At 40.9% G+C, this 25561-nt stretch overlaps 1 protein-coding gene and 1 long non-coding RNA gene across 4 annotated transcripts in view; one reads left to right on the top strand and one right to left on the bottom strand.

Moving 5' to 3' along the window:
• KIF24 (kinesin family member 24) overlaps positions 1-25561 on the top strand; it is a 38628-nt gene that overhangs the window by 841 nt on the left and 12226 nt on the right. Inside the window, exons 1-10 of one of the 3 annotated variants that reach the window (XM_054033107.1) lie at positions 7297-7338; positions 7621-8260; positions 11128-11317; positions 13085-13182; positions 14866-15081; positions 17138-17225; positions 19750-19871; positions 21053-21158; positions 24097-24168; positions 25254-25363. In XM_054033107.1, coding sequence (XP_053889082.1) covers positions 7635-8260; positions 11128-11317; positions 13085-13182; positions 14866-15081; positions 17138-17225; positions 19750-19871; positions 21053-21158; positions 24097-24168; positions 25254-25363 — 1628 coding nt within the window. In that variant the 5' untranslated portion in view covers positions 7297-7338; positions 7621-7634. Of the gene's footprint in view, positions 1-7296; positions 7339-7620; positions 8261-10313; positions 10382-11127; positions 11318-13084; positions 13183-14865; positions 15082-17137; positions 17226-19749; positions 19872-21052; positions 21159-24096; positions 24169-25253; positions 25364-25561 lie in introns of those variants that run through there. The other 2 variants (XM_054033106.1, XM_054033108.1) reach the window with 2 other exon arrangements.
• On the bottom strand, positions 1396-19804 carry LOC128839820 (uncharacterized). Its single transcript, XR_008445534.1, has 3 exons — positions 19723-19804; positions 17906-17985; positions 1396-1549 (listed from the first exon to the last, which is right to left on the bottom strand). It is a non-coding gene; the product is annotated as an uncharacterized LOC128839820 (long non-coding RNA).

Below are 25561 nucleotides of genomic sequence, written 5' to 3'. Positions count from 1 at the left end.
CATTGCCTCATTCTTATTTGAACATCGGTGTTGAGAATATGGATTCTAGTGGGCACTACCCCATTGTGAGCCAAGGGCCACCACAGAGCTGCCAACTGCCTTTGGGCAGTGCCCCGTCTCGACCCTCTGCGGTTGCCAAGCCAATGGGTCTCATCAGGCCCTGCCTTATTTCACTGTGGATATTGCCCTGTGGAGACAGGATCTCAGCAGGTGCTGCCACATCTTGATCTGAGCATCGCCACAGAGATGCTAGGTACCAGTGAGCACTGCCCCATCTCAGTCTGAGCTTTGCCAGGGAGTGACAAGTCCTAGTGGATGCTCCCCATTGTCTGATTCGGTTTCAGTGTCACGAAGGATGTGACTACTGCACCCAGCGTGGAATGCTCTTCCTTGATCCTCTTGGTTACCCTGACATTGTATTGTGGCTCCTGCAATCTCAGGTGGGCTGCCACCTCCCCGTATCTATTAAGAAAAGCAGATTGGCTGCAATTTGCTCTATTTTATGCAAATAAGGTCAGGCCCTTGGATTCCTTCCAAGTTGTGAACATGACACCTAGTATGGTCATTTGCCTGCTCAGATTTATATTCAGCTCATTGTGACAGAGTGTTTATTTGGACTGCAAGCTCTTTGGGGCAGGGACTGTCTCTTTTTCTTTCTTCTGTTTATACAGTGCCTGGCACAATGGAGTCCTGGTCCATGACAGGCTGTGAGGAGCCACAATAATATAAATTATTAAGAATAATAGTAGAGATAAAAGTATTTTTGTCTCAAAGCATCCAGCACATGGATATGCTGATACACACCCAGGAATCACTGAAATGCAGCCTGCTGAGGGGAAAGGCCTAATAGATGTTTGAAATAGATGCTGTTAAGTTAGACAGCATATTTATAACAATTATCCTTCTTCTCACATACTCTGAAGGAGTTCACTGACATACCCAGTCTATCTACTTTTATGGCCCCCACCACATCTGAGTGCCTGGCACTTTCTCTTTGTGTGCACTAGCAATAGTGACCGGATCACGTTCATGTACCTCTCTGAAAACCATATGCCCTCTTACCCATTCACTCTTTAAGAGCACCGTGCAATGAGATGAACTGCTCAGAATTGTCCGACCGAGAGCGTCTCCATGACAGAGCCTAAATTGATTCTGATTTTTTCTTCTCCACTGAACTGGAAAATCTAAGCAATTGGTGAAATGTGGGGGCTTTTGAGTTGGGGAAACTATAAATACAGAGGAAGTTGGTTGCTATGAAACTGATTTAGTAAACACATACACAGAGTGAAAGGATAACTTCAAACATACAGCAACTTGCCTTTATGTAGTTACAAAATGAAACAAACATTCTAAACCATTTGGAAGCATTGCCTACAGGAGGAGCCTAGGCACAATTTTCAAATAATCAGCATCCTAATATAACCCACAGATTATTTTTCATTAGCATGTGGTTGAATATTAGACATTTCCCATCTCCATTCAGCTGTTGTTTTAAGCAGTTGTCGAGTATCAGCTGTGGAATGGAGTCTCTTCTGCTGAGGTCATCAGCCTATAATTAATAAGAGGGAATGATTATAATAATTAGCAGGCTTTTGTAAATTAAAAAAACCCTAATTTATTTCAAAAGAACAAAATTTGTGTTTGGTTGTGGCTTTTTAATCCGTTTCAGATCACGCTTAAATTTAATGGTAGTCCAATTACCAGATTGGGGCACGATCATTAATGTATCAGTAACATAGGAATTAGGAAACCTGGTGTATGGGGAGAATAGAAATAGTTTTTCATTGTCCAGATGTAAAATGTTTATTGGATAACATGGAAGATATATGCTCCTCTTCCGAATGCTTTTCTCATACTAGAATATGTAAACAGTTGTCCTTTTCCAGTGTTCAGCTTTCTTCCCTGTTTCTTCAAAATGGGCTTGTATAATTCTTGTTCCAGCAACATATAGAAGTATATAATATCAAGGCGCATAAATACATAGTGAGTAGCATGGTATAATATTGTGGCCTTACAAATGTGCCCTCTGCTCTGATAAATATTTTATATCCACAAATCACATAACTAATTTATGGGAAATTGTGCTCGTATTACTGTTACCCCATTCCCTCTCACACTTTTGCACCTGTTTGGTTCCTACCCCCACCTATTGCATTTTGTATTCACTACAATTGTGAGCTCTTTGTTGAAGGGACTGTCTTTTACTATATGTCTTGTACAGTGCTTAGCACAATGGAGCCTTGCCATGGCTGGCACCTCTAGCCACTGATGTAATACAGATCATAATAATTGATAGGGAACTACAAATGGTCAGAGAAATGTAAAATACCTTGCAGAGTGTAATGGGATAGTGCACTTGTCCAGTAGTGCACAAACTTTCCAGTCATGCTCCCCCTTACCATTAATGGAATCTCTCCACGCCCGCCCCGCCCCCTTCATTACTGCACAGCCAAGGCTTCCTCAGCAGCGGAGCTTGGGCTGAAGGTGGAGCTGGGGGAAGAACTGGGGATGGGGGAAGAGCTGGGGCTAGAGGCAGAACTGGTCTGAGAGTGGAGCAGGGGGGAGGAGTGGTACTGGGAACGTATCTGGTGTGAAGGCAGAGCTGGGCCTGGAGGTGGAGCAGGACTGGGGGCTGAACGGGACAGAGGTGGAGCTGGTCTGGGGGCGGAGTGAGGCTGGAAGCATGGCGCTCACTCCCCACCCTTGTGGGGGCCGAGCACTGCCGCAAGCCCTCTTGAACATTCCTCTGTGCCCTGCTAGGCATGCCCCCCAGTTTGGGGACCACTGCATTAGCCTTTCACCTCTAGAGTCCTGAGTTCAGATTCAGCCTTGGACTACAGCTGAAAATCAGTTTGGAGTTCAAAGAAGCTAGAGATGGAGTGAGATCTATGAGGTCATGTAGTTTATCTCTACCCTTGCACCCGAGGCCAATGCAGAATTGTCTGGCTAGACTGGTCTCATTCTAGTCCCTATTTATATACTTCATAAAACCACCAAGAACTTTGGCATGATTGGCAGTCTGTGCTCAAGAGAGTTTCAGGGCTGGAGTAGTATTGTTGCAGATGACAAGTGAGATGTGTTGGTAGAACTGTGAGCTGGAGAGGTAACATGCATAGGACTTGCCTATTCTGTGTCTCCCAGTTCCTCACATTCATGAACTTGTTTTTAAAAAGTAGTTTAAAAAGCCAGGGATACTGCAGTGATAGGCACCATGCAAATAGGTAAACAAGGTTGTAGGACATAGATCACCAATTATTAGTTAACCTTGTCTGACATCAACTAAAATCACCATGAGTAAAACATTAGCAATTAAACTATCATTAAGATTTAGAGAGACAAGGTGGGTGGCGTAATATCTTTTATTTGACCAATATCTGTTGGTGAGAGAGACAAGCTTTCAAGCTGGCCTCACCAACCTTGTCTTTCTAATATTCTGGGACCAACATGGCTAGAACAATACTGCATACATTAAGCTTTAGAGCTAACACGCCACTGACTTGAAGGCAGACATTTCATGCCTCCCTTACACCTGTTGATTTGAAAGGCATCATTGCATTTGTTCACATTTTTAAGGTTGTCACCACTTTGTGCCTCCATTTCCCCATGTCTGAAATGGGGATAAAGATACTCTGGTGTGTAAAGTACTTTGAGAGCTGTGGATGAGAAAGTCTATAAGAGCTAATTTATGATTATGGTTATTATTATTAGAAACATTTTTAAATGATGGCTCTAATCCTAGAGCACAATTTTGTGGTAAGAGGCGGATTGTCTAGCAAATTCCCTGGCTTCTGAAAACAAGGTTTCCATTGGCATCCACTCCTGTTGCCCAGTTTTTCTCTATCTGTATGTCTTTTTTGAGAAAAGCAAACATCTAATACCACGCACTGGAATTCTTTTCTGATGACAAACCATTCATGGTGTGATGCTATGATTATGATGCCAAAACTATATATAATGATATAAAACTAAAGTACTGCATTACATCACTATTTTTCTGTTGTTTTGCTTATATGTATATTAGCCATCTGTTCCAGCAAATTTAACAGGCACGGGATTGTCAGAAGATAAGTTCATAGTATAAGAAAACGTGTAGCACTTTACACTAAGTTTTGGATATAGGTTATGATAATATTGTTTTATAGTCTCATAATGCTTTTCAACTTACATATATTGGTACTGAAATGGAGCCAAATGGTTATTTGGCACACAGCACTGCATTGTGAGTGTGTAACACTTTGGCTGAGGACATTCCAGCAAGCCCCTCTTATACAAAAATAGCATGGCATTTTTAATGTCCAGGCACAGCAGACAGGCCCTCGCTTACTGTCCCTAAGCCAGAGATCCTGGATGTTTCAAATCTGAAACTTAGAAGAGTCAATAACTATCCCTCTGTCAGGTTGCATGTATATTAGTAACTAGGGTACTGTAGGTAACAGATTCAATATGTTTCATTTTTGATATGACAGGCCTGTTTCAGTGTCTTCTGTCAAACCAACTGTGTCACTTTGCATGAGATGAATGTGAGCATTACAAACTAAAGCTGAATCTTTGTGCCATCCAAAGATGTGAATGGCAACCACTTTGAATTGCAAAGAGTTGCAAAGCACCCTGTGTTTCTATGAAGAACAGAAATCTAAAACAAATTCAGTGACAAATTGCTCTCTACACTTGATGTGGCTTGACCTTATAAATATGTTTCGATAGAAAACTCAACTTGCACAGAAACAGCTCCCCTTTTTCCAAATGTATTTCATAATCAAGTAGTTTAACAGATCCTAGGATTGGGGCTCCATTCTGTTCCCATTGGAAGTTGTGCCATTGACTTCAATGGGAGCAAGATCAGGCTTTGATATTAAAATATTGCAATGAAGTATGTTGTTTTAGATTTTTGCTTGAGAGAACATCATTGCCTGATGTGTACAAAATGCATGTACTTGCATCCTGATGAAAACTCAGAAGACTGATGGTTATTCATGATAAGAAAATCAGGGAAGTCTCCTTCACCAGCAGATGGCACTGGAGTTAACAATGTAGTGTTTCTAGAAAACATGCAAATAACTGGGCTAGCCCCTCTTAAGAAATGAAACAAGAAAGCAATTTTTTTGAAGAATTGAATTTTTGTTTGAAAATCAAAATGTGTACTCTTCTTGATGCCTAAAAATTATTACATACATTAAATTATTCTTTTTAGGGGGAAAAAGCCATTCAACTCTTTGTATACTTCATCATGGAATATATATAAAAACTTAATTTCTTATAGAATCTTGGAACTTAAAAAAAAAAAATCTCATAACTTCTGTACCCAGACAAGTCTGCCTATTTTCCCTTCTTTCAGTCTCCATAAAGCTGAACCCAATTCAGTTATATGGGAGTAAATATTGTAACTGGCTTTTTTATGCTGCTGTTAATGTGTTTGTGTTTAATATTATATGTAATATAAAGATGGTAAATATAATCTAGGGCATAATCCTGCACTGGCCAACAAGAAATGGACAGTATTTGGTCCTGCCATGAGGGCAGGGGACTGGACTTGATGACCTCTCAAGGTCTCTTCCAGTCTTAGAATCTATGAATCTAAGAATCTATGAAACATGGAATCTAACAGATCTTTTCCATCTTGAACGTCTATGATTCTTGGCATCTGAAATGAGTTTGCCAGCCTAGTGTTCCATTTACTCTTTTCACCACACAGACAAGGTCATCTGTACCAGTGAGCGGGATCCTAACTAGAGTTACTGTTTGAACATATAGGCTGGGATAACGATGGCTTAACTTTCTCCCATTAACTTCCAAAATAGTAGAGTTAGCAGAATGCTGAGTGCTTTTAAACATTCCACCCATACTGTGTATGGCGGCTAGATTACTTGAGCTATTGGATTCCTCACACCTTTCTCTTTTAATTCTCTGTTCTGTTTTTTCCTGAGGAACTAATAATCTCAGCAGCAGCTCTATCTTTACTTGGAATTTCCCACCGAAACATTGATTAGGACTCCCCATTTAACAGTGGTTTTGCCTTCAAACTTGTTAAGTTTTATTGCTCAGCCACTGGTAATTTTATTCTGGTTGATCCTTCTTTATAAATCAGACCCCTGCTCCTAAGTCTAATGCAGCTTTTAAATTTCTGCAATATCCTATTCAGTCAGCATAGTGTTAGACAGAAGGTATATTTTTACTAGACAGACTTAGTTTGCCATTGATTTTAATGATAGCAGGTGAAGATTTTGGGGGGGGGGGAGTTCTTAAACAATATATTAGGCTAGGTCTACACTACGGGGGGTGTGTGTCAAGTCGACCTAAGATACGCAACTTCAGCTACGTGAATAGCGTAGCTGAAGTTGCGTATTTTAGGTCGACTTACCTGGTTGTGAGGATGGCGGCAAGTCGACCGTTGCCGCACCCCCGTTGACTCCGCTTCTGCCTCTTGCCACGGTGGATTTCCGGAGTCGACGGCAGAGCGTTCAGGGATCGATTTTATCACGTCTTCACTAGATGCGATAAGTAGATCCCCAATAGATCGATTGCTACCCGCCAATCCGGCGGGTAGTGAAGACGTGCCCTTACTGTGGAAATGAATGTAACCAGCATTACTGGTGGGGGCGGAAGGCTTTTAGTAACACACAATTTCTTATTTGTAGGCTGATGTTAACAGTCAAAAATCTCCAGTCAGGAGTGAAGGCCCATTGGTTTTAGATTATGTACCAACATCTAGAAAGATATTTTCATATATATAGGCAAGGATATAGGTAGTTTTAGGATTTGTTTTTCTTATACAATAAGTTGAGAATGTTTGCAGATGTTAATCGTGCTGGAAATAAACATTTGCAAAATACATCATGGTAGGAAGACAAAGGTTTGAGAATTGAGAGTAATTTTCACATATTTAACTACAATGCCGGATATTTTTCAAATATTTCCAGAAAACCTGAGTATGGAGTTCCAATAACTTTATACAGATTTGGAGAGGCTACAGTACATTTTGGTTTATGGATAATATGTTCCTGTCAAATACAGCTGAGAAAATGCACATGGTCCACAGAATTCACAGGAAATCTAAACTTAAAAAAGAAAGCATGTATCTATGTCTATGCTGTAGAGTGTGTTTTTTCTAGATATAATACATATTATAATCCTTTACCTTTTAGGCTTGATCTTTGAATCTGTCCTTATCCACTTCTTACCCATGATTAATTAACAAAAGTATATCAATAGGACCACATGCCTGGACATTAAGTTGAGCATCTAAAATTAGGCACGTTACATTCTGTAGCTGGTGGACTGGGTTTCCGTAGCCTGTGGCATTCATTGAGTAGACAGCACAAGTGCAGGGAGTCTGCAGCAGTAAGTGACTGTGGATATGTGTATGTCTCTGTTTGTTGTTTTATTGTACATTTTTGTATGTATAGAAATAATTTGCTTTCCCTTCATTTGGTATATTTTTTCCAGTTACTACATTTCATAATGTCAGACAGTTCAGTCTATGGCAGCCTGGATTTTAATTTGTGCCTAGCCTAGTTGTAGATAATAACATCTATAGATAGCTGGGGAAATGCTATGTTTTTTCTTTGTCCGCTATGACTGTTTTGTATGGATCTAATGTTTCTTTCATTTGATTTCTAATAGAGCTTAAATTGAAGATGGCATCGTGTCTGTACGAATGCCTTTGTGAGGCAGAACTTGAAAAATATTATCCTCAGTTTGTTGCCCTTGGCCTTCAGAAGATAGATGAACTAGCCAAGATTGCCATGAAAGATTATGCCAAACTAGGGGTCCATAACATGAATGATCGCAAGCGCCTCTTTCAACTCATTAGAATCATCAAAATTATGCAGGAAGAAGAGGAAGGCGCAGACACAACCAAGCAAGATTTTCAACCATGTGACCTCTACATCCAACCTCAGGTGACCAGGTCAGGTCCTCGTAGACAACTACATTTTGAGTCCCTCTTTGAGAAAAAGGATGGAACAGGTAAAGTCTGTGAACTTGAATTGCAGAGTTTCTCTGATTTCTGTGCTAACAAAGAGAAGGAAAGTTTGGTGGAAATGTTAGGACATGTTCTACCAGGGGACTCAGAGGACAATAAAATAACCAGAAGAGACATCCTGAATGTTCCTGGAACATGCACACACAATGAACTGGACTGTCCTACAATATATTCATCAAATAATATTGCCCCTCTATTGGGGGATTCTGAAGCTCCCATCATACAAAGAGTAACTCATATTTCCGGGTATAATTATGGACTACCTCATTCTTGTATCAGGTAATAACTATTAACTTTTATTTCACTATGGTTGGAGTTAACTGGCACAGTTAATCACGCCTTTAGGAGTTTAAAAAGGAAGATCCTTCTTCATAGACTCTAAATGAACATTATGTATAACTAGAATCAAACAATACATAACTTCTACAAGGGGGATGGAAAATCCTGTGGGGAGGGAAACATTAATTAGCACTTGGGACTTTCCAACACTGGTAAAAAAAGATTCAGTTGAATTCACCAACTGCTATTTACCAGAATTGGATAAGAAAAAGCTTTAGTATCTTGCGGTGCTTATGCTTTCGTTTTGCCTTTGTTCTGGTCAGTTTCTCATATTTTTCAGTATAGCCACCTTGCATAAGCAGGGGGTTGGACTATATACCTCCTGAGGTCCCTTCCAACCCTGATATTCTATGATAATATCGGTATACGTCTCGGTATACGTCTCCCCCTTATCCGTCGTTTTGCGTATCCATCGCTCGTCAATAGGGGAACCTGTTCCGATTCACGTTGGTTCCGATCCGCATATCTGTCACTTCACCTTTTGCGTGGCTTTTCTTTCGGTGTTTCCCCTGGCATTCAGGAGGCGCGGGGACGGGGTGCGCTTGAAGAAGGGGGCGGAACTGCACGGGAAAAGGCGGGGTGGGCCATTATTTCTTATGGGGAAAAATTCCCCGGTATCCATCGTTTCAGTATCCATCGCCCCTTTCAGGAATGCAACCCAAATGTATACCAGGGACCCCCTGTATCAAGAGGGGACTTTTATCTCAAGCACGTCAGATGATCTCAACTGTAATGTTCTCTCAAGGGTGAAGAGGTTTCCATTCAAATATAGAGACCATAATCCTTATTCATGTGAGAAGTTCTACAGAGGAAAATTGATGGGAATACATGTTTGACTAAGAGCTATAGGATCAAGCCCTGTATTTGAATGGAAACCTCTTTTCCCCTTGAGAAAACACCTCAACATTTATTTCTGAGCACTGTACTTTTAGATTAATCAAAACTGGCAATACAATAGCATTGAAATCACAAGCCTATTGTCCCAATAAAAGTGGAAGAGCTGGTACAAATACCCTTGTTATATTGTTGTTTTTAATATAATGGAAGTCTAGTGCACGTTTGCTTTAAAGTTGTGCATTAAAAGATTTCAAAAGAGCTTTTGGACATCAGGACAGAAATTTTACTTTCAGGTAAGGCAAGGGTTTGATTAAAATGATAGTTACTGACTCTAATTCACATTCAGAGCCAGCTGGAAAATCATTTTTCATTTGGCTGAAGAGTGCTTGAAAATTGGAAATGATGCACTTTATTTTAAGGACACATCTTCCATACATTGTATGTCAAGGTGTTTTACGCAGTGGGTTAATCAGCTAGAGAAGAAATGACTTAGGCCTGGTTTACATTGGGGGTGGGGGGAATCGTGAATAACATAGCTGAAGTCGACGTACTTAGATCAACTTACCGTGGTGTCTTCACTACGGTGAGTCGACTGCTGCCGCTTCCCCGTCGACTCTGCCTACGCCTCTCACCGAGCTGGAGTACAGAAGTCGACGGGAGAACGCTCAGGGGTCGATTTATCGCGTCTAGACTAGCGTAGACGTACCCTTAATATCTCTGAGGGTGGCGGGAAGAGAGTTGAAGTAGACTTGGCAGGCAACACAACTGCTCTGATTATAGATCGTACCCCTCTCCTCCTTAGTTCTTGTTAGACTGAGCATTTCAGGTTATAGACAATGTCTCATGATCAGGTTATACAGCACCTTGCACATTGTGGGTGCTACTGTCCTAATACAACTAATTATTATGTGATCAGAATTTAAGGGTCAAAGAGGTATGAATTCTAGCAACACCATAGGGATGGTAATGGGCAGATTTACAGCCAAGGGAAATGTGGGAGGAAAAGATCATTCAGAATCAAGTTTGACTGAGATTTATGGCCTTGGAACATAGGGGTTATATCTGAATGATGGAGTGTGACAGATATTAGAGATGTGGGAGAAGGGGCTTCTTACCAACTAATCAGACTTCAGTCTCTGAAGCACTGAGTAATAGACAGTTATGGTGGAGCCAGAAGCTGGCAAAGTAGAGACACAGGCCGATGGAAAAGAGAAGGATTAACGGGTATGTTGAAAGATCTATAATGCTGGATGCCAACCACACACAAGTTGTGTCCACAGCTGAAACTGGCAGTGAGACAAGAAAGGGTGCTAAAGGAAAAAGCTTGTGGTATTCCACAGTGAAGGGGGTAGTGGGAAGGTGTAAGCCTTGACCCAAAATGAAAAGGAATGATTAGAAGAACAGCATTCAGGCCAGGAGAAGAGACTGCAAGAGCCACAGGTTTCTTAATGAAAGTATTCAAGAAGGACAAAGAGAGACTGATATTAACGAAAGCTGTGTGGAGATCTATTAAGAGAGCTAGGTCTGTTATGAGAGGCAAAGACTATGTCATCGCCTGGGGCAGGGCAATCTTATTGTGAAAAAGTCCAAAGAAATTCCTGGTCAGAACAATCTCCAGAAAATGGGATCTTATGTTATTTTGGATCATCCGTTTGTGGCCACCCGAAGTTATGCTGGGTCAGCAATAGGCTCAGAATTACAAGGAAAATAAGATGTAAAAAAAATCAGTGCTGTCACTTTAACAAAAGTACCCAAAAGAATTGCGTCCCCGCTTTTAAGAGAAACAATAGAAGCTTTCCCATTTAGAATGTCTAATTCTTGGAGAGCTTTCAAAATGAGAGAAAAGGGGCTAGCTTCACGAAACAGTAACAGCTAAAAATTGAGTTTATGGCCCAGTCCATGGATAATTTGAATTGTCTAGCATCCTCTTTTTTTTTTTTTTTAAACACAAATTTGTGATCCTGTTCTAGATCTAGTACCGCTGAGAAGGAGATGCCATGGACAGAGACTGACAAAATCCGAGTGTGTGTCAGAAAACGCCCGCTGGGCCTGAGAGAGGAGCGGCGGGGGGAAGTTAATATCATCAGAGTGGAAGATAAAGAAACTCTTCTTCTCCATGAGAAGAAGGAGGCAGTTGATCTTACCCAGTATATTTTGCAGGTAATGTGAGCTTGTTTTGCTCTTAAAACCCCTTTCCATTTATAATACGTAGGAGTAGTGTGCTAGCTGCCTGAATGGTGGAGCGACAGCGTAATGCATTAACAGTCAAGTGAGAGATGAAAACAGGCTTGGGATTTCAATAATGGAAATAAAAAAAACCTTTTTCTTTTTCACATTAAACACATTTCTGGGTTCTTCTCTCACTCATCCCATGTAAATCCATTAGAATTACTCTTGATTTACACAAATGTGTGAGAGGAGAAGCGAGCACAGAATTGTAATCCCCAATAAAGACCTTTTTTCTCTAAAAACTATCATTTGCTCCCTGTCTACCTTGCTCCTCAAAAAATGAACATCCTTTTTCTGATCCCCGGGTGCCAAAAGAGGACCCTCTGCCAGGGTCTAGAATGCTGAGTTCCCTATAGCCCCTTTCCACAGGACTTCAGTGCAGTAGTTCTATTTTAATGCGTCACACAAGTCCTCTGCTTCTTTCCTAGTTTTCTCTCACTCCAGAGCCAAATGCTTTTCAAAGTGCAGTTCTCATTTGGTCTTTGTTTCTAAATCCTGGGTACCTTCTGCTGCCATAGTTCAAATTCTCATTCTGACTGACAGCACCAGGAACAGAACTGATTTCTAGAGAGCAGCAAGCTATCCTGACCCGAGTGTGTGTTATTTTTATAATCTGAGGACTGGCAACAACTGGTCAGGGTAGTAAAATTAAATTTGCTAACTCTCTCAGGCACCATTTATATGTCACCTTTTACAAACAGATACATGCTGTAATTCCACTCCCTCAGTCTCCATGTAGCTAGCTATCTTAGGTGCTATATAAATGCCTATCACCTTGGCATCTAAATGCTGAAATAAATCTCCCCAGCTAAATTATATTCTGGCAATACTGTCAAAACAAATCTTGCTATAAATCACTGTAGTGCAAGCAGAAATATGCCGTAGCCTTACTGAAACTGATTTAGATTTGCATATATGTTAGTGTGGATCATTTATGCATAATTTATGTAGTCATCAGTTCTGCAACTCTTCTATTTGAGATTGCCCAGCGCTGTTTTCTTTGTACTGTACTGAAATATAATGTTATAGACGCTGTCCTGGCGGGGCCCTCACTGAAGTGAGATGTGTATCTTATAAAGCTACCCCACTAAGCAAAATTTAAAATCTGCAAGGGCTGATCCAAAGTCCACTTAAATCAACAAATATCTTTTCATGGACTTCAGTGGGCTTTAGAGCCGGCCCTAAGTGCAGGAGTTCTCCTGCTTCTCAGATAGTAAAATCCAGCTTTGCATGTGAATGGTTTGATCCTCTCCAGCACAAAGCATTTGAAGTGTGTGGAATAGATCACAATGGATCTATGACCTGACTTTGATCCTCTCGACTATATAACCATACTGTGTTGCTGTGGGTTGGTTCATTTCAGGAATAGATTAATTTTCTTTTTAAGTTACTCTCGTGCTTTTGTTTCTTGGCTGCTATACGTTCTGCTTGAAGATAATGGGGCGGGGGGACACAGAATCTTCTCTTAATTTTCTACTTGCATATTCTGTTTCTTGGTGGGTTGTGGCTGCATGCTGCTGAAAAGTGAGTTTTAGTTGGTCACTTAGGCCCAGCTCCAAAGCTTCCTGAAGTCAATGGAAAGACTTCGGTTGACTTTAGTTAGCTTTGGATCAGGCCCATAGCATGTGCTACACATTATGGGGTAAAGGAGAACTGAGAGAAATTTCTTTTCGTATAAAAATCACATTTATTTTTCAGCATGTTTTTTATTTTGATGAAGTCTTTGGGGAGGCATGTACCAATCAGGATGTGTATATGAAGACTGCTCACCCCCTCATTCAGCACATTTTTAACGGGTAGGGAGCCATTGCTTGCATTTCTTCCTTTTAGTTTTCATTTTTAATGTATGACTTTGGTGCAACTTAAGTTTTCTCTAAAAAACATTAATTTCACCTTTTCAACTTACCCTGTTTTTTTAAGTGTGTGTGTGTGTGTGTGTGTGTACACAAAATATAGAAAAATGTCTGTATATACAATTTTGACAAACTAAGGGCCTGACCCTGCAGTCCTTATTCAGGCAAAACTCCCCTTGTATTCAGTGGGAGATTTGTCGGCAGAAGGAGTGCACAATCAGACACCAAGGATTACTAGGGAGGCAGTTTGGTCTAGTTAGAACAAGAGATTCGGTGTCAGGATTCCAGGATCCTAATTCTCTGCTCTAACAGACTTTCTTGTGATTTAGAGTAAGTCACATAGAACTCAGTTGCTCAGTTTTACCCATCTGTAAAAGAGAAATAAAACACCTTCATGGGACTGTTGTGAGTATGTTTATAAAGCACTTTGAGATGTATGTATATCGTTCACAGTAGTATAAAGGAATTATACACTTTATCAATAAAACTGTGGTTTATCTTTATTTTATTTACTTATTTATATTTAGAGAGAGAATTTTAATATACCTTCTGGTTAATGGAAAAGTCAGGGTCGTTTTACATGTATAATTGTATTTGAGTACAGAGAACAGCAAGCTTGAATAGGTCTTAATTTCATTTTGACCTCTTGATGGAAAGGAATTACATGTTTGTACTGGAAACTTAACAAGATGAAGCTTTCTGTTATCAAGAAGCTCCGAGTGTCATCAGCCGGGCCAGAAATTTTATCACCAGTGTTCTTATTGTAGGGTTTACATGAATCAGGCCTTTGGGGAAAGGGAACGGAAATCTAAGAGGGGAGGATAACTTGCTGTGTAGTCACTTAGAATTAGTTTGCATTTTATGGACATTGTTCATGTAAGGTTAAAGTGATACACCCATAGACAAAAATACAGCAACTGAGAGTAAACTGAGGTAAGCAAACTTCAACATGCAAAGTGTAGTGCTGGGGTTGTTAAGCTTTTTTCATTGAGTGGACCATATGTTAATATGGAAGTGGCTTCATGAACACCCTACTCCTTGCTTTCATAATCATGCAGACTTGCTCTCCTTCAATTCACAATCAGTCCTTTCCCCCACTCATGATCACATAACATCCCTGTGGTAGCTACAGTTTTTTACGTGGAAAAGTAATACACCTCTACCCTGATATAACGCGACCCGATAGAACACGAATTCGGATATAACACGGTAAAGCAGTGCTCCGGGGGGATGGGGCTGCGCACTCCGGCGGATCAAAGCAAGTTCAATATAACGTGGTTTCACCTATAATGCGGTAAGATTTTTTGGCTCCCGGGGTCAGTGTTATATCGAGGTAGAGGTGTACCGCAAAAGTATTTAATGCATTTTTAGCTTCTTTTAATGTGGTTTTAGCACCTGGAAACAAGGACAAGAGTCAGCACTGTGTCTCTAACCCACTGTCCACAGAACACAATTTGAGAATCTCTGATATAACAGATCGTATTTTTCAGGATCTCAGATGGCTATGAATGATAAAATCCCATCGCTGAGGGTCAGCAGTGTGTATAGATATTAATATTGCAGAATCTCTTTTAATAGACCTCAATGGATCAGATGTAGTACTAAAAATAAAAATTATCTTTACAGAGGCAACGCCACTTGCTTTGCATATGGACAGACTGGTGCTGGCAAGACTTACACTATGATAGGGAGCCACCAGAACCCAGGACTCTATGCACTGGCTGCTAAAGACATCTTTAGACAACTAGAGGCAACCCAGTCAAGGAGAGAGCTCCGTGTATGGATCAGTTTTTATGAGATCTACTGTGGACAGCTTTATGACCTGCTAAATGGAAGGAGAAGGTATTTAAATAAGAGACGCTGCTGTGAAAAAAGGATGATACATCAGTTTGTTATTTCATTATGGAGTTGGATTGAACAGAATTCAATTTTCTAATAAGTGAAATTGATTTAAATGGAGCTATTTATGGAGTAAGGTATTGCTCAATGTAAGTAAACACAGTAGAATCTGGCCCTAAATTTTGTAGCATCTATAGACACTCCCCCTTTGTGTTATTTCTACTGGAATAAAATAAATCAAAGCAAAGACACACATCTGAGGGATGAGCTCTGTATGAGATACGCTCTGCCAGGCTTCACCCCTCGTGATGAATAGTGACAAGACCGTATCATGTGGCACCGTCCCATTAGCTTTTCACCTTTCTTTAGCAAGGTAACCGGAGATTGAACTGGAATTTTACACACTCTAGGAACAGCTGAGGAGCACAGAGCAGTTGAAAAGAAGCAGAATGAATTATTGATAGGAGTCCCATAGAAAGGAAAAAATGCCACCTGCTCCTCAATCTTCTCTCAGCCCTGGCAATGCAGTGGGGCCCTGACCCCCCGAAAATGGCGGTTTACTAATCTCTCTTCTGAAGAGGGTGTGACTTGGAGTGTGGACATTAATAATTCTGTGGCAAAAGTATCTAGGTCAGTACAGTGGCACTAAACCCAAGGAAAATCAAAAGATCTCAAGATGTTCCTCAGATTAAAAAACGTACCTGACTGAAAATATCTAAACACAACAAAGCAAGATAACGTTCAGTCTAAATCCCGCTGAACGATAAAACCATCCTGCCAGGCTTTTAACTTTCATCTGGAACTAGTGGGGCTCTTGAGGGGAGCGCACTTTGAGAGCATGGTGCAATGCTTAGCAAAGAGGCTTTCTTGTGCTTAGGAGAGTCTGTGCCTTATCATGAGGCAAGCATGTTTCTCTGTGTTGTCTCTCCTGCAGCCCTTTTTAAAGGCCTTCTTGATATAGTCCATAGGGCTGTGGAAGTTCCTTTTCCTTGGACGTAAGCCAACCAGTTGGTATTACCAACTATACCATAACATTCACTTCTCTAATTTGTAGCAGAGAGTCACCTGTGTACTCTGATTCTGCAGCTGTCGGATCTGCTGCAGAATCCACCTATTGCCACAGAACTATGTTCCAGAACCTAAGCTGTCATTAAATGAATTTTTGAACCTTCATGGTTGTGAAGATAATCTTGAAAACATGAATTGAGTATAAGTGATGCAGTGTGATCTTCCTGAGCCTGGAGACAGCCTGAAACAAAAGCTCTCAGAGATGTGTGAACTCTGAAATCTAAAGATGAAAATTTAAATGCCATCATTAACTATTTGAGTGCTGATCATCTTAGCAGGAACATCCAGCTAATAAACACTTCCAGTGTCCCTTTAACAGTGAAATTTGAAAAGTACATATTATACATGACAAGTGGTATATTAATGACAACCTGATTTGTAGCCTTGCTAGTCACTCCTTGCAGTACTTCTCTAGAGCAGTGGCTCTCAAACTGTGGAGCGCGCCCCCTGGAGGAACATTCAGGGAGGCACGCGGCAGGGCTGGGACCAGCCTCCATGGGGGGCAGAGAGGGAGTGCCACACTTCCAGGTGCGCGGTAGGGCCGGGGGCAGGGAGGGAGTGCCACTCTTTCAGACCTGCTGCACCCCCAGTCCAGCACTGCCTCCAATCCTGTTCAGCCCCCAGCCCTTCTCTGCCTCCAGGCCCAGCTCTGCCCTCACTCCCTGTCCACTCCCAGCCCAGCTCCAGCCGCAGCCCCATTCCCTCTCTGCCCCCAGACCAGCTCTGACACTAGCTGCAGCTCGTCTCCCATTCCCAGTTCTGTCCCCCACCTCCGCCTTCAGCCCAAGCTCCACTGCTGAGAAAGCCTTGGCTTTGTAGTCATGGGGAAGGGGGCATGGACAGATTCTGTTACTAGTAAGGTGGGAGCGCGACTGAAAAAGTTTGAGCACCCCTTCTCTATAGCACTGAGATGTAGACAGAATCACTACTACTATATAAGACTTTCTTCAGAATGACCCTTTTCTACTAAGCCCTGTTGTTTCCTCTGCAGACTTTTTGCAAGAGAAGATAGTAAGCACGTTGTACAAATAGTTGGCCTGCGTGAGGTTCAAGTGGATACCGTAGACCTACTATTAGAGGTAATTTGATTGTCAATGGTTATTTTATCTTCTAAAACCCCTGTTGCACTGACTCATCAAATAGTTTACCATGGAGTGGAGAAGGTCATTTCTGGCATACGCAGGTGTTGCTGCTCCAGGTTGTATAATGTACACGTTATGGGGCTCCAAAAGAGCATCAGAACAACTTTGAACAGCTTGGTGGCAGAGCATGAAGGGACACTTTCAAAACTGCCTTTAATGAATGAGCCCATGTGCAGCTCAGACAAGTTACAGTGACGCACATCAAAAGCTGACTTGGAGCGGTCACTGCTACAGCCACACCTCAGGTGGGATCTTTGCCAAGGGGTTGAACGAACCACCCAAGAAATGACAATATTTCAGCAAAACAAACCCTGAAATATCTTAGAATATAAAAAAAAGGCTATGTTCATATTTGCAGAAGAGATGTATGAAATATTTTTGCAATAACCTTAGATCACTAAAAAGAGTTCTAAAAGGAAAATGTAAGTAAACTTTACAAACCGGCATGCACTGCATTTGACAAACAAGTCAAGACACGGATGGCTGATCTGAAAAGTTTATAGTCTGTTGGACACGGCACAACAAGTGAAGGCAACAAAATGTCAGAAATAGCAAGGAGAGAGGGACAGGATTACATCAATAAGATCATGTGGTTGCTTAGTTTATTTTTCACTTACCTTCATGGTTCCAGGTTTTTCTCCAAAGAGGCCTTCTTTGGCTCCTACAGTTCTTTTGTTTTCTCTCTTCCTTCTGTCTTCTGGGTAGTTTGATGGTTTTTGTGTAAATTGGAAAGTAAATAAAGTTGAATTAGAAATTATAAAATACTTTGGATTCAGCAGAATTATGATGGAGAAACCACGTGGAGTAACGAACTGTGCTGGCTGGCGGCTAACTTTTTTCTTTTGATAAACAGCTGATACTCAGCACAAGCAGCGCTTCAGTCTTCTTACTCCCTTACTCAGCTGAGTAAGACATGGGCACAGTCTAGTTCTCTACTGTGTCCTGTACTGAGCAAGCTGGTCCTGAGTCCAACTGCCATCAGACTTGGATTTTGTGTAGTTTAATTTTTGCTCAGTAAGGGACTGAAAACTATCCGATAGTGTAGTTGACTTATTGTTTAAGACTGGGGACAATATTGTTCATTTATAAACCACTCGACGGACACTGTCTTCTGGGGTTTTGTTTTTCCATTAACTCTAAACGCCGGATATGCTGGAGACATTTCTGCAAATTTGAGTGCAGATCTGGCATACAGTAGATTAATACATTCCTCTAGATTATCACATCCGGCCCACAGAAGAGTTAGTACATGGTTTTGTTCTCACAGGTATCTTGGCAAAACAGCTCGTTTCATATTGTTCATGGGCTCTTTGAACACAGAAAGAGCCTTTAGACTGATTTGATGCTCTTGAGTAGCATGCTACAAATGTATTAGAAGAGTCTTCAGTGCATGCCTCATGATTATTCATTATTTATGATGCATTGGCCTCTGTTCACAAACTCTCCCTGAATTTAGCTCTGGTTTAACAAATATTCAGGCGCTATAGCAGCCAACTAGATTGCTGATTAAGAGTGGACAGCCAGTCGAAGGCATGAATACTGTATATTTGTATCTAAAGAGTGTCTTGATTTTGCTAGGTTAACATTTTATTGTATTCTTATTGTTCCAGAAACTATAATATAGACTCTATTTTGTTTCCTTGTGATGCCCATTGCTGGTGGGCTCGCTGAAGCAATCTTGTGACTCTTCAGAGATTTGGGACAGAGACTTCACCAGAGTTGAGAATCAGAGGGGTAGCCGTGTTAGTCTGGATCTGTAAAAAGCAACAAAGAGTCCTGTGGCACCTTAAAGACTAACAGATGTATTGGAGCATAAGCTTTCGTGGGTGAATACCCACTTCGTCAGACGCAAGTGGGTATTCACCCACGAAAGCTTATGCTCCAATATATCTGTTAGTCTTTAAGGTGCCACAGGACTCTTTGTTGCCTTTAACCAGAGTTGTAGCCCTGAAGGTCCCTTAACCTATCTTCCACCTCTCTCCTTGTTCTGTTCTTGGTAGTTAAGTCTGAGTGTAATTGATCACGTCAGCCTTGCTGCTTGCTTTGGCAATGTTTCATTTGCTCCTGGGGACAGAGATGGATGAGTGGATTGGCACGTGGTGTCACACGACATTACATGCTGCTTAGATTTCTGGCTGACTAAACCTTTCGATGAGATTAGAACATAGATTTTTAAAAAAACCATCCTGCTCGTGAGTTCTTAACAGTAACCTCTGAAGCCTCATTTTGTTCTTTTCATTTCCACCATACATTTATTCCGCGTGATTTTCTATTGTAGTAATTTAACAAATAGGAATGGAAGTTCAATACACTGACATTCTTACGGACGGTCTCACTTTATAAACCCTTTGTCAGCTGCACTGAACACCAATACGTGGGGTTCTGAATCGATATGCGATATGAATAGTGTGCATGTTTTGCATGTACAATTTACCTTTGTTTTGTCCTGTTTGTTTTCCAGGTAATTTTGAAGGGTGGGAAGGAGCGTAGCACTGGGGCGACTGGAGTCAACTCCGATTCCTCCCGTTCTCATGCTATCATCCAGATTCAGATTAAAGACTCTGCAAACAGAATGTGTGGGAGGTGAGGTTGGAAGCTGACTTATTGAATTTGATAAAGAGATTTCAATTTCATCCTGTTGGCTTTAAATGAGACCATGCACAGCTGCAATGGCAGAACAGCCATAGATGGTTAGCGAGTGGTAGTGAAGAAGTCAAGTGCAAGGACAGTCAGGATGCAAGCTGTGATTTGAAGGTGTGTTTGCTGAGCTCCTGGGCGGTGTAGAATAGTGACCCAGTACCAGAGGCCCTTACTGAATGGTTGCAGCAGTAAGTGGGTATCCTTCCCGCCTAGTCAGAGAAAAGATGGTCAGCTGCTTATTATTATTTTTGCATGTCTAAAAATGTGGTAGGCACCTTCCAAACAAGTAAGATACAATCTTTATCCCAAAGAGCTTATTCTAAATGTAAGACAAGAGAGCAAGTCTGAGCAACAACTAATTGGGAGGGTGGAGGAAGAAGGAGGGAGGAAGAGTGCATAAGATTACAAAAAGAAGGATGTATGGTTATATAGGTGTGCCAGGTTTTTAGTTATTGAAGGAGTGACGAAGCTGGGAGGGATGCAGGTGATAGGAGAGGATGGGGATATTGTGGAAGAAGAGGAAGAGAGAGGGAGAAATTACAGATCAGTAGAATAGCTAACAGCCAAAGAGGAAAGTTAGGGAAGACTATGAGAACAAATGGAGATCTTGGGGGAAGAAAGAGCAGCAGGAACATAGCTCTGAAACCATCTGACAATTCAGTGCATCAGTTACTTCCCTTTAATTTGCTTTATAAACTGCACTGCATTTCTATCTGATTAGGACAGACAACACTCGAATGAAACATCTGTCTTAGCTGGAAGGAGACCCAAAAAGTTATTCTTTTTTAAGTAATCTGTGTTCTCTCTCAAATTACTGGCATTGTGATCATCTAGAGATGAGAATGTGTTACACTTGAAATAGCTGTTCCATTAAACCGTGGAGCACTCTCATCACAAGTAATTAGACTTCCTGTTATGACTGTTTGTTACAGTGCCAGAATGCTCTGACTCTGTTCCAGTAGCTACTGGTATTTCATTACTGTGATGCCTCTGAGACGCTTGCAGTGGGTATTTCACCCTGTTTCATGGTAGTAATGTTTCATCTTTCTACTGATGGTATCGTGTGTTGCTGCTGTCGGCTTAAAAAAAGAAGCTAAAGTAAAAGCATCTTTTGTTTTTTCTAGGATCTCTTTCATTGACTTGGCTGGCAGCGAGAGGGCAGCTGATGCCAGAGACTCAGACAAACAAACAAAAATGGAAGGAGCAGAAATAAACCAAAGCCTTTTAGCTGTAGGTTACTCACATTTGTAGGAAAGATTTTTGTAATTGTTCTTTAGGTTGGTTCTTAGACTGACAGTAAACAAGGAAGTAACATTTGGATGGATCCCAGTGGAAAATACACAGTGCTAAATGCTGACAATTAAATTGCTCTCTAGTCATGAATCAGATTAGAAGAAAAAGACTTGGTGAGGAAAAACAACTTTTTAAATATATTCCTACAGCCAGATAATCATAGCACTGAAAAGTCAGATATTTTATAGTAAGTCCATGCCATATTTTCTATAGTAAATTCAGGTTCTCTTTTTCTGTGAGGCTTAATGCAAGTTTGTGAAAACATTAAGATCCACTACTGAAAGGCCCTCTAGAATTGGAGAGTATTTATTATTATTATTATGGTGATAATCTCAACTCTAATTTTGTGCATATAAACACATTCTAATGTTCCAACCATTTGTTCTGGGGTCACTGTCCATTAGTATACCACAAAAAACTGTTACAAGACACAGAAATCCGGCAATTTAGATCCAGGGTTCCTACAACAACCTTATCTCCATCCACTTGAGTCATATACGCAGGTAAATATTTTACATTTCACACTGCTGTGTGATTTTTATGTGGTGGAACCTATTGTAATATTTGTGTACAACACCTTTATTTGTTATCGGAATGCAAAATTATGCCTCTGAAAAGGAGGAAAACCATTCCCCGATTGCCTCTGTTCTCATACGGTAGAATCTCAGAGTTACGAACTGACCAGTCAACCACATACCTCATTTGGAACCGGAAGTACACAATCAGGCAGCAGCAGAGACAAAAGAAAGAAAAAAAGCAAATACAGTGCAGTACTGTGTTAAACATAAACTACTAAAAGAATAAAAGGAAAGCAGCATTTTCCTTCTCCATAATAAAGTTTCAAAGCTGTGTTAAGTCAGTGTTCAGTTGTAAACTTTTGAAAGATCAACCATAATGTTTGGAACAGAGTTACGAACAGTCTCCATTCCCGAGGGGTTCGTAACTCTTAGGTTCCACTGTAATTCCAAAAAATCTGGATGAATTTTTATCATACTTTCCAGAAAATTTCCCTTCGGGCCGGGGAAAAAGCATGAGACTTTTCATGCTGAAGGGAAATATTATGAAGACATTTATAAGCTCATTGAAACAAGTGTTTAAAAAGAGAGAGTCTACTTGATATTAGTGAGTTTATGAGTTTAAAGTATTTTCCTGTTAAAAGGAGTAAAGCCCGCTCATGAGTCTCCCTACCAACTTTTGTTGTTTTAGAGTTGAAATTTTTTTTTCACTTCTTGCTGTGTGAATAACCCACACAAATTAGAGGAAAATGACTATACAAGACAGAGAGAAACTGACTAAAGGTGCATTACAAAGCAATTTGTGAATAAATTGAAAAGAGAAACTTTTTCTTCTCTAATCTCCCCTCAAGGTGCGATCACAGGGGTCTACCATTGAACCCTACCCCAAGCAGAGTTTTTACCCCAAAAAGGGAGAAATACCATAGAATTTTAAGAGTAATTCACCATTGGAACAACTTACCTAGGGTTGTGGCAGATTCTCCATCACTCGAACTCTTTAAATCAAGGTGGACATCTTTTCAAAAGATCTGCTATAGGTCAAACAAGTTTATGGGCTCAGTGCAAAAATTATTGGATGAGGTTCTCTGGCCTATGTTGTTATTAGTTCAGACTAGATGATCATAATGGTCACTTTGGGCTTTAAAATCTATGACATTCACTAGAGACTTTGTTGCTATTGATTTCATGTGGAAGGTGCTCAGATACTTGTTATGGTCAGCAGTATAAAACCCTAAAATGGAGAGAGAATCTCTTTCAGTTAGAGTCTTCTTAGGTGTAATTTCTAACAATAATTAAAATACATTCAGAAAAAAATGTGATTTGAAGTGGATGGTGTCTCATTAAGAATGCAATGTCTGTCTCAAGCTAGAGTTACTACCACAGTGCTGTAATCTAGCTCAAGATATTTTCTCCTCTCACTGCTAGTACTCTCTACTCTCACTAGTAATGGCTTGCCTCAATGAGCCCACAGTCCATTTCCTCCACCGTAGAAAGCATCAGAGTCTGCTATGGATTGTGACACACTTCTACTTGTGCTGGTGAAGACACATGGTAAAAAGAGAGGGACATTTGAAAATGTCAGTCTTTTAATAGGCACCGAATAAATCAAGAGGCAGATGTTTCTCCAAGATAACGTGCTGTTCTTGCAGATAATTATTAACAAGATAACGTGCTGTTCTTGCCGATAATTATTAACAAGAAAATAGATCATGGGTATCCTTTTCAGGAAGGCACACTTGCATTTAGCTGCTCAAGTCCCATTAATCTTAATGGGAGTTCTATAGCTAAACCCCCACTCTCTGTGTTGAAAGTGTAGCCCTGATGTTTTGTGTGTGTTCATTATTAATCTGTCAAAGGGACTCTTTTGTTATGGGATGGTGAAATAGTCACTCAGGCTTTAAGACTGCAAGTGTTATTGTGCACATGTTTAACTGTGGGTCTCCAGAAGCTGGCAGCCTTCCCCACTCCTTAGTGTAAGGACGCGGAGTCTAAGGGTATGTCTTCACTACCCGCCGTATCGGTGGGTAGCAATCGATTTATCCGGGATCGATATATCGCGTCTCGTTAAGATACGATATATCGATCCCCGAACGTGCTCACTGTCGACTCCGGAACTCCACCAGAGCGAGCGGTGGTAGCGCAGTCGACGGGGGAGTCGCAGCCGTCGATCCCGCGCCGTGTGGACCCCAGGTAATTCGATCCAAGATACTTTGACTTCAGCTACACTATTCGCATAAGGATATAAGGGTGATAGGTGCTATTGCCAGATAGGGGAAATAGTGACCTCATAGTTTTGGGTGCAGGTTCAGTCTCTCCTTTTTGTTGCGTGACTGATACATTTTGTTCTCTCTCCTTTTCAGTTAAAGGAATGTATTCGGGCTCTGGATCAGGAACATGCTCATACTCCTTTCCGGCAAAGCAAATTAACTCAGGTAAAACCAAAAACAAAGCCAGTGATTGACACTGCACTGAACAGAGTTGAAATGATAGTAATAAAATGAAACAAGCCGTGATTTGGTGACCATATATTGCAGGGTCGGCAACCTTTCAGAAGTGGGGTGCTGAGTCTTCATTTATTCACTCTAATTTAAGGTTTTGCGTGCCAGTAATACATTTTAACATTTTTAGAAGGTCTCTTTCTATGAGTCTATAATATATAACTGAACTATTGTTGTATGTAAAGTAAATCAGGTTTTTTAAATATTTAAGAAACTTCAATTAAAATTAAATTAAAATGCAGAGCCCCCCGGACCAGTGGCCAGGACCCGGGCAGTGTGAGTGCCACTGAAAATCAGCTTGCGTGCCGCCTTTGGCATGCGTGCCATAGATTGCCTACCCCTGGTATATTGTTAACCCCTTGGAGACTGAACACTTGCATAGCTTCCCAAGCATGCATTCTGATCATAGAGGAAATATCAGCATTCATAGCAGGGCTTTGGAGCTGTGCTCTGGCTCCGCTCCAGCTCCAGGCAAAAACCTGCAACTCCACTGCTCCGGAGCTGCTCCACGCTCCAGCTCCAGGCTCCGCTCCAAAGCCCTGATTCATAGGGTTAATGCCAGTTGGTCCCCGGGGAATGATGTGGTGGAGAGTTCACTAAACTCCAGGATAACATTATTTTATTCCTGTGTGAAGTTCTATATGGAGAATCTTGTAGGCCAATTGTTCTGAGATGTTCATATGGCGGACAACCACTTAAAGAGAGAGTCTTGTGATTACATTCTTTGTGGTACTATCATGCAAGCTTTAATTAGTATTGGGTTACTCTAATTATAACATATGCTTTATTGTCCCAAACACACCACCACTTTTGGGGTGCCCAGTAAGAAAATGGGCTTGTTTAAAGGACAGATTAACACTTGAATTCATTTTAAATCTTACATGAAAAATCGCAACAGAGACAAGTTGTTTAGGTGGGAGAAGAGAGGAACACTTGGTTCTAAACTGTAAACTGGATTGTTTAAAAGAAATACACTAGTTGCTAAGAATCTTAAGCTATATTTTCCCTCCTCCTCCAAGGTACTAAAAGATTCTTTCATTGGAAATTCTAAGACGTGTATGATAGCTAATGTGTCACCTAGCCACATAGCTACGGAACACACCCTGAACACGTTACGATATGCTGACAGGTAGGTGACTTAAATTTTCCATGTTGAGAGTCAAAAAGGAGTAATGGTTTGGGATGAAAATATTTAGATTGCATCAACTGGTGAGTTCATAGGGCAAAGAGCAAAAAATGCAATTTACAGTGCACAAACAGTCTTCATCTGCTACACTATTATATTGGGGCACTTAATTCTCTGGGTCTTTTAAATTCTTCTTTCAGA

This window comes from Malaclemys terrapin, chromosome 6 (genome assembly GCF_027887155.1).
Source record: "Malaclemys terrapin pileata isolate rMalTer1 chromosome 6, rMalTer1.hap1, whole genome shotgun sequence".
Classification (NCBI taxonomy): Eukaryota; Metazoa; Chordata; order Testudines; family Emydidae; genus Malaclemys; species Malaclemys terrapin.
This window is presented reverse-complemented; position numbering and strand designations above follow the sequence as displayed.